This window comes from Malus sylvestris, chromosome 14 (genome assembly GCF_916048215.2).
Source record: "Malus sylvestris chromosome 14, drMalSylv7.2, whole genome shotgun sequence".
Lineage (NCBI taxonomy): Eukaryota > Viridiplantae > Streptophyta > Magnoliopsida > Rosales > Rosaceae > Malus > Malus sylvestris.
The window spans coordinates 24,815,688-24,832,952 of record NC_062273.1 but is presented as its reverse complement, the minus strand read 5'-3'; the positions used below and the strand labels follow the sequence as shown (position 1 = coordinate 24,832,952).

The window sequence follows — 17,265 nt, the reverse complement described above, 5'->3', positions numbered from 1 at the left end:
ATCATGATACTAATGGGTGAAACTTTAAATTTTCAAAAAGAATTGCGAACGAGTGTTAAAAGGCGAAACAAGTGACCCATTAGCATAATTGATTGGATTTGAGTAACCCGTTAGCGTAAGGGGTTGGGTTTGAATTACCCATTAATTTAACAGGTGAGTTAGAAATCTACGCAAACTAAAAAAACCGATTGAAATTGACCCAAACTTGTAAAACCGACCCATTAACCGGAGATGGCTGAAAAGTGAGCATAATAGTCTCAGTTCAAACTCGAAGCACTAAATACTGAACAAATATTGAAGATCACGTTTAAAAAGAGCTGTCACTTAATGTCTTCAAGTAGTGGATAATAATGAAACTATCTCCTAGTGCTAAGGTAAAATGAGTTATTTTTCTGGAAGCTGTTATTGACACTCTAATTTGATAAAACCGTAACGAAAAGTTCATCAATGAACGTGTAGAATGACCTTGCAATCACGTTTAAAAAGAGCTGTCACTCATAATGTCCTCAAGCACTGGATAATAATGAAACTATCTCTTAGTGCTAATGTAATATGAATTATATTTCTAGGAGCTGTTATTGGCACTCTAATTTGATAAAAGCGTAACGAAAAGTTCGTCAATGAACGTGTAGAATGGCCTTGCAATGCTTAACTACACAGACATTTTCGATGCCAAGATATGTACATGCAAATAAATGGTACTTTGTCACAAATGCACCAAGAAACAGCACAGTTCTTCGTTGATTGGAATTGAAAAGCTGTGTTATCTAAGCAACCGTCGGAAGCCAACAAAAGACATTCATAATTTAGTAAATTTACAAGGCCCTGCTGTCGTGGTGCGTAAATCTTCTTCCCTGAGGCCACCCTAATCCAGCACTACCAATGTTGCCGTGTGCCTGAATAGGTTCCGCCAATCCATTTGTAGTTTTGCCAAGCGTTTCTCCCTGCGCACATTCGAATCGGAGGGGCAAAAGATGAGCAAGGCTTAAAAACGGCAACGAACAAAGTAAATGGCGAACAAACATGGCTATCACCGAATTAAGACACCGAGCGAACCAGGAGATACGTTGCTATACGAGTTTAAAACAAGTAAACGGGTCTTCTATTCACTGGACAGCTCTATGCCATTTCTAAGTTTATATCCATAATTTAATGGGCAGCTCTATACCATTAAGAAATTCAAATACCTCTTTCCAGCCCATGCTTTCTAGAATTTTTCTCGCATAACTACCCTCTCCAAATGACATGTTCAAGGCCTCTGCTGCGGCTTCCTCCGTAGAGACATCTGGTAGATCACTATCACCAACTATTGAATTCTTTTGTCCTGGACCCACTCCGAAACCACCGTGCAAGGCTCTTCTATCAGCAGCTCTATCCTTATATGCATAGCTCTCATGCTGTCAAATTGACGGGAGACAAATTATCAGGGACATGCAGATTCATATAGACGAGAATAGGCAAATGAGGATTAAATCACTCAGCCCAAACTCGTTAACAGTTTGACAGACTCAGGTATGAGCCTCTTGCACCTGACTAGTAATTACTTGACAAACAAGGATACGAGCGATAGTCTAAAACCATCTTCCTTGAAGTTGAAAGTTATCTATTGACGTAATGAGACTGCTTATGTAGCATTGCTTATGTCAATGGCAAAACTTCAAAGCTCTACGTGGACTACTTAAAAAATGATATTTAACAAGGGTAAAAGTTCAGCAATTGAACATGCGTAAGTTACCTTTTCGTATGTTTGGCCACGCAACAGAGATGAATCTTTGCTAACTGCCGCTCCATCTAAAGTTTCTGATTCACAGTTCACACTGGATTTAGAGTTGGGGAGAATTTGTTTGTTGACTGATAATTCAGGGAAGCCCCAATCTTTTGTTGGATTTGAAGAATCATAAGTTGGCAAGGAAGATAGGTATCGTCTACTGGGACTCCGCAATTTATAGATTTGTCCTGAAAGAATCACAAGAAGGTCGTTGCAAGTAACAATCAAATTTTGCAATTGGTAACTGAAAAAAGCAGGCAGAACACAGCACAAAACAAAATACAAGTAGGTCTTATGTTAGAGGAAAATGCAAACCTGTTATAACTCGTACCAGATCAAGATGTACTTCACATATTGGAGCAGTTTTTAGACGGCCACCACCAGAAGGCATAGAAGGATGAAGCTTAGCAGACTGTCTCATTAATCTCCCAACAAGCCTCGCTTCCTGACCTTTTCCATCCTTTCTGGGCTTTGTGATCATTTCCCAGTCCCATAAACTCACAAGGGAAGACTCTGGGATAGACACTTCTTCAGATTGAATGACCTGACCATACTGTGCTCGCCAGTTCTCTTCATCCCATGAAGCACCTGTGCCAGATATGCTTACATGTTTCAATATTGTTGTGGTATGATCACTTACATATATTTATATAGTAGTGAAAGGCAGACAGACCAAAAGTCCTACAGATTACCTACTTGCTACTTATTGAAATGAAAGTGGATATCAAGTCATCAGTAACGAGCCGCAACATTGTTGCAATACCTTCATCAGAGACATTTTCTTTTGACTTAATTGCAGCATCAAGGTCCTCGGGAGTTAATTCACGTTCATTGAGCTTGTGACTATCATTGTTCCCTGCAACTACACCAAACAAAACCATTTAAATCCTGCTCCAACCACAGCAATCTTTTATAAAAAAAAATGGATAGCAGAATTCAGGACAAACCGTCTGCTCGCAACTCAACGTCTGTTTCAGGAAACAATGTCATATCATCAGCAGCATTGGGTTTTAAATTGGAATAACCCGTCAAGAAAAGATCAATAAGCGTATCTTCCAACCTAGAAAAAAGTATAAAACACGAGTTAGGAAAACATTTAACCAATCAATCAAACTAAGAAGGGAGAGCAACACGAGAGCAACAATACCATTCCGAGGCAGGAGGGGGAATTCCGGGTACATCACTGCTACTACGGCAATCTGTATCCCCTGTTTACAAAACAACTAGTTCACTGCCCCAAACCAAAGATCAACATTACATGTCCAAAAGACTAAAAGTCTAAAACTTTGAATATACTCCAATAGTAGTAAATCAATATATATATATAAATTCATACACACACACATATATACACGCACAAAAACAGAAAGCAATACGAATTGCAATGGCACACCTGCAACTTCATTGGGTTCCTGCGGAACAGTTTGTATGCGTTGATTTTCATGTGAAAATTGATATTCTTGATTGGGATTTTCCAAATTACCATCCTGAAAATAATTTTCCAACCAAACTAGAAATCACTCCACCTAATACCAGACAGATAGAAGAAGAAACAAAAATCATAAATTTAAAAAACACCAATAACAAGTTCAAAAATTTCAATCAGCCCAAGATTTAAAAGAGCGGAAAGCGAAAGAGGGTACCTGGGGAGAGGGAAGAAGGACGTAATTTCCATCTTCGAACTTGTAGTAAAGGCCATCTCGGGTGCTGTAGTACCAGCCGGCTGTTGGGTCGTGGTAAAATCCACTGCCGGCATGGAAATAGAGCTGAGAGCTTTCCTCCCAAACAAAGGAGTTGTGGGCGTCTTGCGGGTCGGATTCTGAGGGACTCGGACTCGCCATTTGATTTGTTCTATACGTGCATGTATCGAGAGCAGCAGAGACCCGTCGGAGCGGCCTAGGTGGCTTTCTACGACGGTGTGCTCGCACAAACTGCCTGCCAAAGGCGGGTAAGATGATGAATTTGGGCTCAAGTTGGGCCATTTTGACTATAACTGGGCCAGCCTTAAGCCCTTTAAACTTTTTTCTTTTCGGATAGGAGAATAGTTATTGTTTTTTAATACAAGACCATTTACTTATAGTCTAATGATATTTCTTCTCACTTATAAGTTAGATGTCTTAAGATCGATTCTCGTTAAAGGGGAATTTGAATCATATTATTGTAAGTCAATTGTGAGGCTTATCCCACCTCCCAATGTAGATAATATTGTTTGTTAAAAAAAATACAAGCGGCATTTAATAGGTACTAACCTATACTAAAAAAGAGTAGAAAATTTTGATCTGAGACACAATGGATTAAAAATGAGTATATTAATCACCAAGGCTATGTTTAGAATACTGGTAGACTCGGATTTGTTTAGAAGTGCTTTTAAAAGAATTAAAAATATTTTTAGTGTAATATTTCAAAATTTAAAAAGTATTTAAAATACTTCCTTTAAGAAGTTTTTTCTTCTTCATATTTTACTTGTATTTTAGTAGAATTAGCTATAAAAACGTTTTCAACAGAAACCCTTTTAACTATTTTATAAACACTTCTTTAACGAGCCTGTAATCTACTAGTGTTTTAAAAGAGTAATGCTAAGGAGATTAAATTTGTAGATAAAATTTTGAAAAATAAAGGACATAAAAGTTGATGATTAATTTATTACTTACATGCTGATAAATGTGTTTATTCTTATTGGTAACCCATCATTTAATTTGTAAATTTAACCTCTAAATTTGATCTCTCTAGTATTATCCATTTTAAAAATAGCCAAATCATGACAATCTGCTGAGGTGTTAAGCAACGCTGTGGGCGGTGGGCTTTTGGACGTGGGAGTGTGTGGAGAAGCTATTGGGATGCCATGTGTAGGCTGATGTGTCTGTGTGTGGCATTAGCTCTTGTATACCATGCATGGATAAAGCAGTTGAAATTTTGAGAGCAACATCTTTGTCACACACGTGTCTTCATCGAGCTAGCAGACAATAGACACTACGTACCACGTTGTCTACTTAATTTGTTCCATCATGTGTTGGATTACATGTGGTAGTTAATTTGGAGCAAACTCCTTCCAAAATTTTATAGCGCTCGAGTATTGGATAATTCGAACTATATAATTATAGGTAGCTTAAAAAGGAAAAATGTAAGGAGTAATCAGAATTTAATGCCCGTATTATGTGGTTATTAGGATTGAAAATGAAGGGTTTTGGGTGAGAAAACGATAGAAGGGTTGTAGCATGAGTTGCAAATACTTGCATATTATGTGGCATAAGTTGGAGGGTTATCGGTTGGTCAATACCATTTTTTAAGGGAGATGAGCTTATTCTTCCACTCATGAATAAGGTATCTTACGTAGAAATTTCATAATTAAAACTGCTCAATCTCTTAATCTTCATGAAGATCATCTATACATAAAATTATTCACATCGGTGATAGTTAGTCATCCAAATATATTGACCCATATCTTTTGTATATTTAATACATTTGGATAGCTAAACGATCACCAATTAGAATGACTCTTTGTAAGGATGAAAGAGACTGAAGCACCAGGGCCTTATAGAGAAATTGCCTTCAAGCTTAGCTTAAACCTTTTGTGTCTGTATCGTCTCACTAAGCAGAAATACAATCATTTTAATATCAGAGCTTTGAGCTAGACGCAAGGGATGTGGGACATGAGTTACGCGACTTAGAGTCTTGCAATGTGAGTAAGCGGATCCAAGGTGTCAGGAGATCCCTATGGTCTGGTTCACCTTACCTCTTTCTTTGACATCGCCAGCTCAATATGGTTCATTCCTAGGCTATGCTCTTTCTCTCTCTTTCTTCGACGAAGTTAAGGAGTCATATTAACTTGCCCTAGTAACTTCAAATAAAGATTAAGAGATTGAACGATTCTAATTATGAAAAATATATGTTGAATATACGTTATCTACAACTAGGAGAATGAGTTCATCCACAGAGGCATGAATCTAAGCGTATGTTGAATGTTTATAGATAGGTGGCTTTTTATATTAAAATCATGAGTAAGGGCTCTATCTAAAGAAGCTTACAATTTTAGTCATCATGACCACCACCAACATCATTGATACTGTCTTTAATTTAACCATTTCTTATTAAGTGTATATCACAAAAGTATCAGTGTTATTCCAATTTAACTATTTCTTATTAAGTGTATATCACAAAAGTATCAGTGTTAGCATCACATATATAAATTGTATAAGAGAATAATTGTATTCCTCTTGAGAGAATGCACATATTCGTCCACTGTTACTACGTGTGGCGTTTTATATATATCGCAAAAAAAAAATCTGTCGATATTAGAAGAGGAATTCCATGTATATTTTATAAGATATTATATTCACCCAATGTGCCTATGTCATTCCTCCCCTTATAGTTACGAGTGTTATAACCAAGCTATCATAATCTCTTTACAAAACATCTCTCTTTATAATCCTCCCCCTACTACTTCTATCGCCAACCTACCGCAATCGCTCTCAATCTTCATCTCCAACCTTTTTGTTTTGGTCAATCCGACCTTATCGATTTCTGAGAAAAAACAAGCTAGCTAGCTTTCCATGGCTTCAAGCATAACTAAGATTAACGTAGCCCTTGCGAATGACACGTCACCACTCCCAATAACTCTCAAAGGATCCAACCTTCTCGCTAATGGCCACCCAATCCTCACTGAAGTCCCTCTCAACATCACAGCTACCCTGTCACCTTTTAACAAGACCCTATCCGGCTGCTTCCTTGGCTTCGACGCCGACGAGCCCAGGAGCCGCCACGTGGTCCACATCGGAAAACTCACTGAGATCAAGTTCATGAGCATATTCCGGTTCAAGGTCTGGTGGGCCACCCGCTGGACCGGAACCACCGGAAACGACTTGGAGCACGAGACCCAGATGATGCTCTTGGACAAAAACGACTCCGGTCTCCCTTACGTTGTGATTCTTCCACTTCTGGAAGGACCCTTCAGAGCCTCTCTCCAACCGAGTCATGCAAACGATGACTGCGTGGACATTTGCATGGAAAGCGGCTCGACACGTGTCAGCGCATCGAGCTTCAGGAGCTGCTTGTACATGCAAGTTGGCGGTGATGACCCGTATAGCTTGGTCAAGGAGGCAATGAAGGTGGTGAGGGCCCACTTGGGGACGTTCAAGCTCCTAGAGGAAAAAACTGTACCAAAAATAGTGGACAAGTTTGGGTGGTGTACGTGGGATGCATTCTATCTTATGGTGCACCCCAGAGGGGTGTGGGAAGGTGTGAAGGGCCTGGTGGAGGGTGGGTGCCCTCCAGGACTGGTCCTCATTGATGACGGGTGGCAATCAATCAGTCTTGACGAGGACTCAGTGGAGGGCCAAGAAGGCATGGCCAGGATATCAGCTGGGGAACAAATGCCATGCAGGCTGATTAGTTTTAAAGAGAATTATAAATTTAAGGACTATGAGGGGGCGTCTGGCAAGGGCTTGGGTGGCTTTGTAAAGGATTTGAAGGAGGAATTTGGGAGTGTGGAGCATGTGTATGTGTGGCATGCGCTTTGTGGGTATTGGGGTGGGATTAGGCCTGGGATTAATAGTCCAGGGATGCCCGAAGAGTGCAGGATGGTTAGTCCTAAGTTGTCTCCGGGATTGGAGAGGACAATGGAGGACCCGGCGGTGGACAAGATTGTGAGGAATGGAGTTGGGTTGGTTCTGCCGGAGGTGGCCCACAAGTTATATGAGGGGATTCACTCTCATCTTCAGTCGGTGGGGATTGATGGTGTCAAGGTTGATGTCATAAACGTAAGCTCTCTTTTGTTGTTTACATACTATTTTATTAATTATGGTATTGTTATTTGCCTCTTGCAACTTTTTTTTAAAAATTTATTATTACTAAAGGGAGGGTGAGTGTAAACTATTACAATAATATAAGAAAGATGGAGTTTTGAATAAGGCACTCATGGATGGAAACCAACATCCTATCCACTAGGACACAGGGGATTATACTTTTGAACATGCATGGATGGAAACTATTACAATAATTTATTTCCTCTATAACTTAATTACTACAATAATTTAAGAAAGATGGAGTTTCGAATCAAGAATCATAAGCGGAAACCAACATCCTATCCACTAGGGCATCAGTGACTATATTTTTGAACACGCATGGGGGAACTATTACAATAATTTATTGCCTCTATAACTTAATTACTTGGACACGAGTCACATGTCTTACTTAATAGTGTTTGATATTGTCATGCGACATTTTATGAGTTTATCGACACCAATTAACCTAGTTTACATCGTCATTACTATATGATGTTGAATTTCTATCCTACGCAAATCAAGATGAACTTAGAGACAACATTAGTAGAAAACATGGCCTTTTTCACAGTTACCTAACCATTAGAGAGTATATCGGTATTTTCTCACGTTTATTTATGACTGTTGGTACTTTCTCAAATTTATTGTCTTGTCACCAAGTTTATGATAGTTGGTGACGGAAAATGATCCTTTCTTTGGGATCCTATGATCACGATCGTTCATTGTACATTGTGCGGTTAGAAATCATTTCAAAACTTAAAATTTAAAATTAAATATAAATAGTACCTAACGAAAACTGACCGCATGATGTACGATGAACGGTCACAATCGCAAGATCCCTAGGAAAAGGATCCGGCGCGGATCCTTTTCCGTTGGTGACAAACAAAAAGAGTCACTATATACCCTAGGTGTCACTAACTCTACATTGACTAAATGGTGACTAATGGTACTAGTTACTATTAGCAAAGGTGACTATTGGGGATCAATAGTCACAAATAAAGGTGTATAAGGGGTCAATAGTCCATTATTACTAACGGGTCACTAGTGCACCATTTGTAGTGCCCAAAAAAACATCATCATTGGAAATGTCAGATTGCAAAGATGAATTTGTATATCAGATTGGGAAGTTATATCGTGAGATTTAATTTCTAGTTGAAGCATTTCATGCCATGGTGCAGTTGCTTGAGATGTTATCCGAGGATTTTGGCGGTCAGGTTGAGCTGGCTAAAGCATATTACAAGGCACTGACTGCTTCTGTGAGGAAGCATTTCAATGGCAATGGAGTGATTGCTATCATGCAGCACAGCAATGACTTTATGTACCTCGGAACGGAGGCCATAGCCCTTGGACGTGTTGGTACGTAGATTCTTTATATTCCAAGCACGTATTCTGCACTCTGAATTTTATTTGAGGTTTGTGCTGATTTATATCCCGAACTTGTAAGTTGTCAATTTTCATTGTGAACTTCTATTTTAGTCCATTATTCTTTTGAATTTTTATAAATAACCAATTATCTTTTCTTGTTGTTAGAGTTTACACTTCCGTCTAAATGTTGTCACGTGGACAAAGTGTGAGCCACTCAAGAGGGTGAAAACATCATTTTGCCGATCTTAACTATTCGTTGCTATACTAAGGCCAATATCAAACCTGTACAAAGAAGAATTGGGTTCACGTGAGGGGTTTTAGTGAGGTGAAAGTCTTATTTAACCTCAATGGAGGAAGAATGGTGATCGTGTTCAACCTCAATGGAGGAAGAATGGTGATCATGCGGCAAAACACGTGTCTAATTTAGATGGAATTTTGAATATAATCTTGATTGAATAAAAAAATAGAGAGATAATTGACTATTTGTAAAATTTCAAGATTGTAATTAGCTGAAATAAAAGTTGAGAGTGAAAATTAATGGAGTGGTACAAGTTAAGAGAATAAATTGAAAATAATTTTTGCGAAGAATCTGCATTTTCTCATCAGTTTTTTGCAGGTCTAATTAATTTCTTAACGTCTACACGACATTATTTATTTGTATAGGAGATGATTTCTGTTCTGAGACGATGGAGCAAGCAGGTGGGACATATTGGTTGCAAGGGTGTCACGTGGTGCACTGTGCCTACAATAGCCTTTGGATAGGCAACATCATACAGCCAGATTGGGACATGTTTCAATCTACACACCCGTGCGCTGAGTTCCATGCTGCATCAAGAGCCATATCTGGAGGACCAATCTACATTAGTGACTCTGTTGGAAAGCACAACTTCAAGCTTCTTAAGAACCTGGTGTTGCCAGATGGGTCCGTACTGCGATGCCAACACTATGCCCTTCCTTCTAGGGATTGCCTCTTTGAAGACCCTGTGCATGATGGGAAAACAATGCTCAAGATATGGAACCTCAACAAAGTAAGAAACCCTCTTAAAATACGGGAAGTCATTTCGCCGCAGTACTTTTTTTTTGTTTTTTTTTTCATTTTTACATATATACTTGTGTTATTTTTTTAAAGAACAGAAATAAACATCGGTGCTTGAACAGAAAAAATAAATGTTTTAAAACTTATTTCCTTGAGAGAAGCTAGAGTCGGTCATACGACTAGTGAGTACTTGCGTAACTCACAATTGTTTATGGTTGTAAGTCTTGTACTTGTGTGACTTACATCTGTTATAGGTTGTTAGTATTGTGACCACTGACACTGGCTTTTCTCCTTTCGAAATGTAGTAATGTTTCGAAAGCTAACTAGCATTATAACCCTAGGGAAATGAAATTCACAAACCCCTCTGAACACCTACGTTATTAATTTATGCTCCTTGATCATTCTTTGATTTATTCAATCCAAATGCTAGAGATTGAGAGGAATGTAAAGAGGAAGAAAATGAGTGGCGAAATTCATTTCCTTAGCCTAAATGCTTGACCCTTCTTAGTTATGTGCCAACTCAATGTTTTCCTGCATGTATTTACAGTACACTGGAGTTTTAGGTGCTTTTAATTGTCAAGGCGGAGGATGGTGCTCTAAATCCAGGAGTAACAAAAGTGCCCCCGACTGCTCAAAGTCTGTGACCTGTTTGGCTAGCCCAAAAGATGTCGAATGGAATCAAGGGAAGAATCCAATTTCAATCAAAGGAGTGAACACATTTGCTGTGTACATGTTCCAGCAAAACAAGCTGAAGCTCTTGCAGCCATCAGAGAAGATAGAGATTTCACTCGACCCTTTTACTTTTGAGCTCCTCACCGTTTCGCCGGTGAGGGTCTTGCCGAAGAAACTGATCCAATTTTCTCCGATTGGATTGGTCAACATGCTTAACACTGGCGGTGCAATTGAGTCGGTAGAATTTGAGGAACATGAAGATTCCCTTAGTTTGGTGAGAATTGGAGTGAAGGGTTGTGGAGAAATGAGAATGTTTGCTTCAGAAAAGCCAATTGCTTGTAAGATCGATGGGGAGGGAGTGAAGTTTCATTACGTTGATAAGATGGTCAAAGTCCAGGTGCCATGGCTTAGTTCTTCAAGGTCAACTTTAGTTGAGTACCTGTTTTGAGCGAATAGGAAAAAATTGATTTTGCTATTTGCAATTTCAATCTGTAATTCAAATGTGTTTTCTTTTCACCAAACAATCTGATATGTTAGATTGGTAATGTAACTCTGGATTTTATATGAGTAATGTGTTTTAAATTTACGCTAATATAACATGTTCAATATGTTATATTTGATAGTTTGTAAAACAATTAACATAGCGAAAAAAATAATAATTATAATTGCTAAACTACATGTTTTAACAATAGGATGTTTTGTATCTCTTGAAAATATTTTCAATATTTCTTACGGCGGCAAATCCCTCCTCTTGGTCAACAGAATAATATCAATGTCTTTCTTTCAGTTGGTTGACAAAAAAAACATCAATGTCTTTCTTCGGTCGTGAAGATGTTCATTTTCCCTTTTCGAAGCTTTAAAATTGACAGAAAAGCATTAATGTCTTCCTTCGATCGTGAAGATGTTCATTTTTCCTTTTCGAAGCTTTAGAATTGATATCAATGTACGTTCCAATTAAGAGATTCACCAGCCAGTAGAGAATAAGCCAATAAGCCAATGTTGTAGTGTAGTAGCAAACTTCAAGAAAATCAATTTCAAAATGAGATCCGATTTTACTAGCCCTCCAACATTGGAAGAGGATTCTCTCTGGATCCATTTTGTGGATTCCTATGTATCCTCACATTCTAGTCGTTCATCGTACATCGTACGACTAGTTTTTGTAAAAAACTATTTATATTTACTTTTAAATAAAAAAATCAAATGATTTCTGACCGCACGATACATAACGAATGGCTAAAGATGTGAGGATCCCTAAAATTCCCACAAATTGAATCCGAAAGTCATCCAATTCCTCCAACCTTAGCTGCATGTTCAAATCACTATATATAATGTCTCATTGGAAACACCGAGGCAACGTACCTTTCTTCACCAATGAGTTCTTGAAAAGCTGTAAGGTGCGTTTGGTACGCAGACGGGACGGGACGGGACGGGACGGAACGGGACGGGACGGGACGGGATGGGACGGAACGAAGGTGTAATTTTTGAAAAAGACATGGGGTATATTTGTCTTAAAATGGTAAAACATTGTGTTCCACAGACGTGGAACAAACCCGTTCCAGGGGGGAGGTGGAACGCAAAAACACCCAAAATCTGTCCCGTGGAACAGCCCGTTCCACCCATTTTTGGCGCACCAAACGCGGGACGGAACGCCTCGTCCCTTTCCGTCCCGTCCCGTCCCACGTACCAAACGCACCCTAATTGACGTGGCACACCCACCTCTATTTTGAAAACAGTGTCACAAGTGTACAAGATGTCCATAAAGAATGAAATAAACCTACAGAGTCTATTGAAATTGAAAGGGTTACAAAAATAACTTAGAATGATAGATCTTAATATTTTTTTTTTAGTTTTTTCTAATATCTTAATCTAAATAAAGGAGGAGTAGTGAGATTTTCTTATGTCTCATGCTATACTATTGTTTAAAAGTAGGGTTTTTTTTTCTTGTCAAAAGAAACAATTGATAACAAACCATGATTATCCATCCATTTCGAAATTATTTAAAAGCAATTAAACTACTAACGTTTAATATTCATATTCAACGATTGATTAGCTAGATAGACTGTACGAAAAAAAAATGGTTTTGCCCTTGAAAATTAGAAAATGATATTTTATGTAGGACTTCCTAAAATATTCATTTCTATATCACTTCATAAATTTTCCATTTTCAATTTTCATGAAAGAACCATGAAATTTTACAAGTGTGGGTGGTTGTTTCTTTCTTTGCTTGGTGCTATATTTTTCTTCATCCATTTGCACACAAAGAAAATAACTAACGACCATATTGGCAAAAAAAATTAAACACATTGTCAAGTATGTTTATAAAAAAATTAAAATAGATTTGCAAGTCGCGGTATAAAAAAATTAATTAATAAAAGGCATAAGACGAACAACTAAGATAACACCAAGGTGTTAAGCATGTGTTGTATGTTATCACAAAAAGTTTAGTTGCATTTAGGATTAGAACAATTTTTGTTTTCTTAAAAAAAGAGGACAACTGGTGGTAAGCCACGATTATCCACCTCTCTTGGGTCCGAAGAGGTTACATGGAATTTTACCCTACTCATGACCAAACAGACTCATCAACTCGGAGCATCGAATCCAGAACATTCCACATAAAATTAGAACAATTTAATATAAGTTATAATTTGCGTTGTGAAATTTCTAATGTTGAGACTCTATTCTCCAAATGCAAGCACTTCATCTCGCTTGTAACAATCAATGCTCTAATTACCTGAATTTCAAGCCCGCCATAATTAACTAAACTTTTAGTGGAATTTTGAACATATTTTTCCAATTATTTTTGTGTTTAAATGTCGTATTCTACACTAATCAACATTAAAACAAAGAGAAGTGTTTGAAACAAAATGTAATAGGTTGACAAAAAAATTTCTAACCGCTATTACAATCCACCACTTGCTCACAATTCTTTACGGAAAATTAAAAAAAAAAGGGACATCAACCTTCACTATTGGGCTTTTTCCCAAAAAAGAAAAAAAACCCTTTACTATTTGGGCTTTTACCCACCTCCAATCCAACCCAAAAAGAAAAAGGAATCATCAAGAACAGTGGAGGAATCGGCCTCTGCGGCTCCGCTTCAAACGCTGGTAAATTTTCCGTCGGCAGCTCCGTCGCGCCGCTAACCCCAACACAATCAGCTGTTTGGAAGCTCAGAAAACATGACGGAAAGCACCGGAAAATCGCAGAGAAAAATCCGAGCACAATGAAGACGACGGAGTTTATGGACAAGCAGATCATGGAACTCTCTCGATCCCACTCCGACGATTTCTATCAGCTTTCGTACCCTCAACAATTCGATAACGACGACAAGGACGACGACGACTTCGTTTCCAGCTTTCAGTTCCGCCCCGGACGACGTGTCGTCTCGCAGGAGCCGCGCATTTCCGCTCTCGAGGTATATGCATTTCAAGTTTCAGCTAAAGCTTTAATCTTTCTGTAGGTAACTTGGAAATTTTGAATTTTAACTGGAATTAGTTGTTCTTAGTTAAATTATTTGTGGGTTTTGGATAGAATTAATTAGTTTAATTTTGTATTAATTAATCAAGTTAAATTCAGTTCAATGTGAAATTGTACATTGATGCAATTTTAAATTCTGTTCGATGTAAAAATTGCAATTTGAAGTGAGATGTGGTTGAATTTTGTAAGTTTTATGTTTCTTCGCGTTCGTGATTGTTGTGGAGTTTCAAGTGAGTGCTTGCTTCTGTTATGAATCACAGCGTGGCAGTTCTGTGGACCGCCTCAACCTTGCAAAATTTGGAAGCAAGCATGTTGACAGGGCTTCCGAGGATCGGGCATTGATTTTGGTGATAGAGCGAAAGATGGACGAGCATTTTGGCAATCTGTTGCACGGGGTGGAGGGTCTCAGTGCGCGAATTTCTCAGCTGGAGACTCGATTACGCCGGCTGGAGAATTCTGTTGGCGACTTGAAGGATTCTACTGAAATCAACCATGGGAAGGCTGATGGGAAACTGAGGCAACTAGAGAATATGCTAAGAGAGGTATTGTGAAATTATCCGTTTGGTCGTTTATCCGGTCGGTTAGGTTGCATTGTTGTTTGAGTCAAGTTTAGCGGATGGATAACTTGGGTGGTACAAATTGGATCCTGGGGGCACAGAATTGATATTGATGGCAAATTTATTACGTCGAAGATCGTATTTAGCAGGTCCATCCATAGCCAGATAATGGAAATTATCTGATTTAAATGTGTGCATGTGATAAGTCGACTTCGGTAACACGAGGCACAAAGTACTTAAGTGACCATGATTGTATTTACTGGAGCACCAACTTTGACAATAGTGTTCAAGTAGTCGTCGAATTTTTTGTTTTTAACTGTGAGATGTTAATGATTAAATTCATGTTGAAGGCGGTAGGAACTAGGTTTAATTCTTGTTGCAAGTGATAAACAAAAAAACGAAGAAAGTAGTGTGCAGGAGATTCCGTAATATCTGCCAACAGCTTCTTGACATGGTTTGTGTTGCTTTTAAATAAACTGCAGGTTGACGGTGGAATGCAGGATTTGAGAGATAAACAAGAGATAACAGAGGCTCAGTTGGAGCTTGCAAAGCTTCAAATGTTAAAGGGTTACCAGCAATCGGAAAACCAAACGAACAATGTACAAACAGTTTCAGCTCCAGGAGTACTGTCCTCGGCGCCTCAGCAAAGCTACCAACCGCATTCAGTTCAGGCTCCCACCCAACAAGTTCCTTCGCTTCCTACCGATGATCCCCAAACTCTACCCCATCAGAATTTTCCACCAGCACAGGTCCCCACCCAGTCACCTCAGAGTCAAATCCCCTCTATTCAATATGCAGATTCTAAGTACTCACCACCTGTGCAAAATCCACAACCCACACCTGAGATGTACTACAGCTTTCAAGTACAGCAGTCGCAACCTCCGCGCACTGCACCGTATCATCTTTCTCCTCCAGCGCCACATCCTTCACTAACCTCACAATTACAGCAGCTGCCTCAACAGCAGCCTCCTTTCAATGCTGTTGACCCACAAGCCCAGTTTTCTTTGGTTCATAATCCCGGAGAAACCTCCATGCCATCTCAAAGATATCCTCCAAGCTTCCACAACACCTCTAATGCACCTGGCATGGCTCTCCCAACCCAACAACAGCAATATGCGGGTTCCATTCAGTACACACATGATCAAACCGCAAGCAATCAGTACCCGGAGTTTTCCCCTGGCCATATGCAGCCAGTTCAACATTCATATTTTGATGATTTTCGTTCCCACAGTGGATCTCAGTCGCACAACAGCAGTCCAAACAAGTCTTGCCAGCCTCATTAGACCGTTCTGGTGGAAGCGGCTTTTCGAAACTGCCAACTGCCAAGGTATTGCCACACGCAATACCCATGGCTGCTAGTGTGGATAAGGAATCGAGTTCCAGTGGGACTGGAAACAGAATACCAATTGATAATGTCATTGATAAGGTTGTAGCGATGGGATTCCGAAGGGACATGGTCAGAGCAACAGTGAGGAAAATGACTGAGAATGGGCAGTCGGTGGACGTCAATCTTGTGCTGGATAAGCTGATGAGCAATGGAGAACAGCCTCAAAGTGGTGGATTTGGTCGGTAATATGTGGTTGCCGGTAATACTTTGCTTTATTATGAGTGTGATATTCAACTGTATGCTTTTATTTCAATTCTTTTTTCTTCTTAATCTGCTGTTTTTCTACGTGCTATGTCTAATTACCTCCATTTTTTTTTATTCTCTCCTTTTTTCTTAATGTAAATACTAAATAGCATGTAAATATGAAATGGTTGGTGACATTGAAATTTGTTATGTGTTGTATTTGTGAATGTAAATTTCACCAAACGTTTGCTTGGCTGTTTTGTAATGGATTTTTCACGAGGAAATCATTCAAACTTGGATTGATTTCGGCTGATTGAGTTGAATTACGAATGTTACTATCAATACGTAAGCATCCAACTCAAAATCAATTGACCAATTGATCGGATGACGACGGGTGGAAGGACCCAAAACCAATTGGTTTTTCAAGGACACGCATGGAGCCTGTATCCTGGTGTTTTTGAGTATCATATGGTGGGCTATCTGTTGTGTAGCTTGGGGTGATGCAAATGGACCTGAACTGGAAAGGAACACTTTGAAGCATTGAAAGGAGTGACAGCTGGGCTTTTTTAATTCACAAAGCTGTGCAGACTTTAGGGGCGTGCTAGTTGCTGCAGCGTCATAATTTATTCTTATTAAATAGAAAAATTCACTTGTCACAGGTTCATGTAACCTCTCTCATTAAGTAGTGCTGTTACACTTTTACATTTTTTTTTTAGTACAGTGATATTTTTACATTAAGGTATCGTTTGGTACGTGGGACGGGATGGAACAGAGTGGGACGAGGCGTTTCGTCCCACGTTTGGTGCCTCTAAAATGGGTGGAACGCGCTGTTCCACGAGACGAATTTTTTGGTGAATTTTCATTCCGCCTCACCCCTGGAACGACTTGTTCCACATTCGTGGAACACAAAATTATAACCTCTTCGTCTCCTTCTTCTTCCTCCTTGTTTCCATCCGAGGGCATCTTTGCTCCCTCTCAATTCTGTCCCGTCCTATCTCGTCCCGTCCCGTCCCGTTTGCATACCAAACGATACCTAAGGGAATGGG

The 17,265-nt window shown here is 39.1% G+C and overlaps 3 protein-coding genes across 4 annotated transcripts; 2 read left to right on the top strand and 1 right to left on the bottom strand.

Moving 5' to 3' along the window:
- Positions 1-536: 536 nt before the first annotated feature.
- LOC126600974 (SUPPRESSOR OF ABI3-5) lies at positions 537-3,718 on the bottom strand. Of its 2 annotated transcripts, none has more exons than XM_050267669.1 (9): positions 3,412-3,718; positions 3,162-3,255; positions 2,916-2,976; positions 2,716-2,828; positions 2,532-2,630; positions 2,084-2,356; positions 1,736-1,956; positions 1,188-1,397; positions 537-944 (listed from the first exon to the last, which is right to left on the bottom strand). In XM_050267669.1, exons 1-9 carry the CDS (start codon positions 3,607-3,609, stop codon positions 816-818), a joined length of 1,398 nt encoding a protein of 465 aa, XP_050123626.1. In that variant the 5' UTR covers positions 3,610-3,718; the 3' UTR covers positions 537-815. The 2 variants fall into 2 exon arrangements, with proteins under 2 accessions (XP_050123626.1, XP_050123627.1); XM_050267670.1 differs by having other exon boundaries at positions 2,532-2,624.
- Positions 3,719-5,962: 2,244 nt separating this feature from the next.
- LOC126600264 (galactinol--sucrose galactosyltransferase-like) lies at positions 5,963-11,215 on the top strand. The gene is made up of 4 exons (XM_050266848.1): positions 5,963-7,524; positions 8,724-8,901; positions 9,574-9,938; positions 10,494-11,215. Exons 1-4 carry the CDS (start codon positions 6,319-6,321, stop codon positions 11,064-11,066), a joined length of 2,322 nt encoding a protein of 773 aa, XP_050122805.1. The 5' UTR covers positions 5,963-6,318; the 3' UTR covers positions 11,067-11,215.
- Positions 11,216-13,656: 2,441 nt separating this feature from the next.
- LOC126600748 (class E vacuolar protein-sorting machinery protein HSE1-like) lies at positions 13,657-16,462 on the top strand. The gene is given in 4 exon segments (XM_050267394.1): positions 13,657-14,030; positions 14,353-14,634; positions 15,132-15,909; positions 15,912-16,462. Coding segments are annotated over 4 exon segments (1,563 nt in total). The 5' UTR covers positions 13,657-13,838; the 3' UTR covers positions 16,223-16,462.
- The last annotated feature ends 803 nt before the right edge of the window (positions 16,463-17,265 follow it).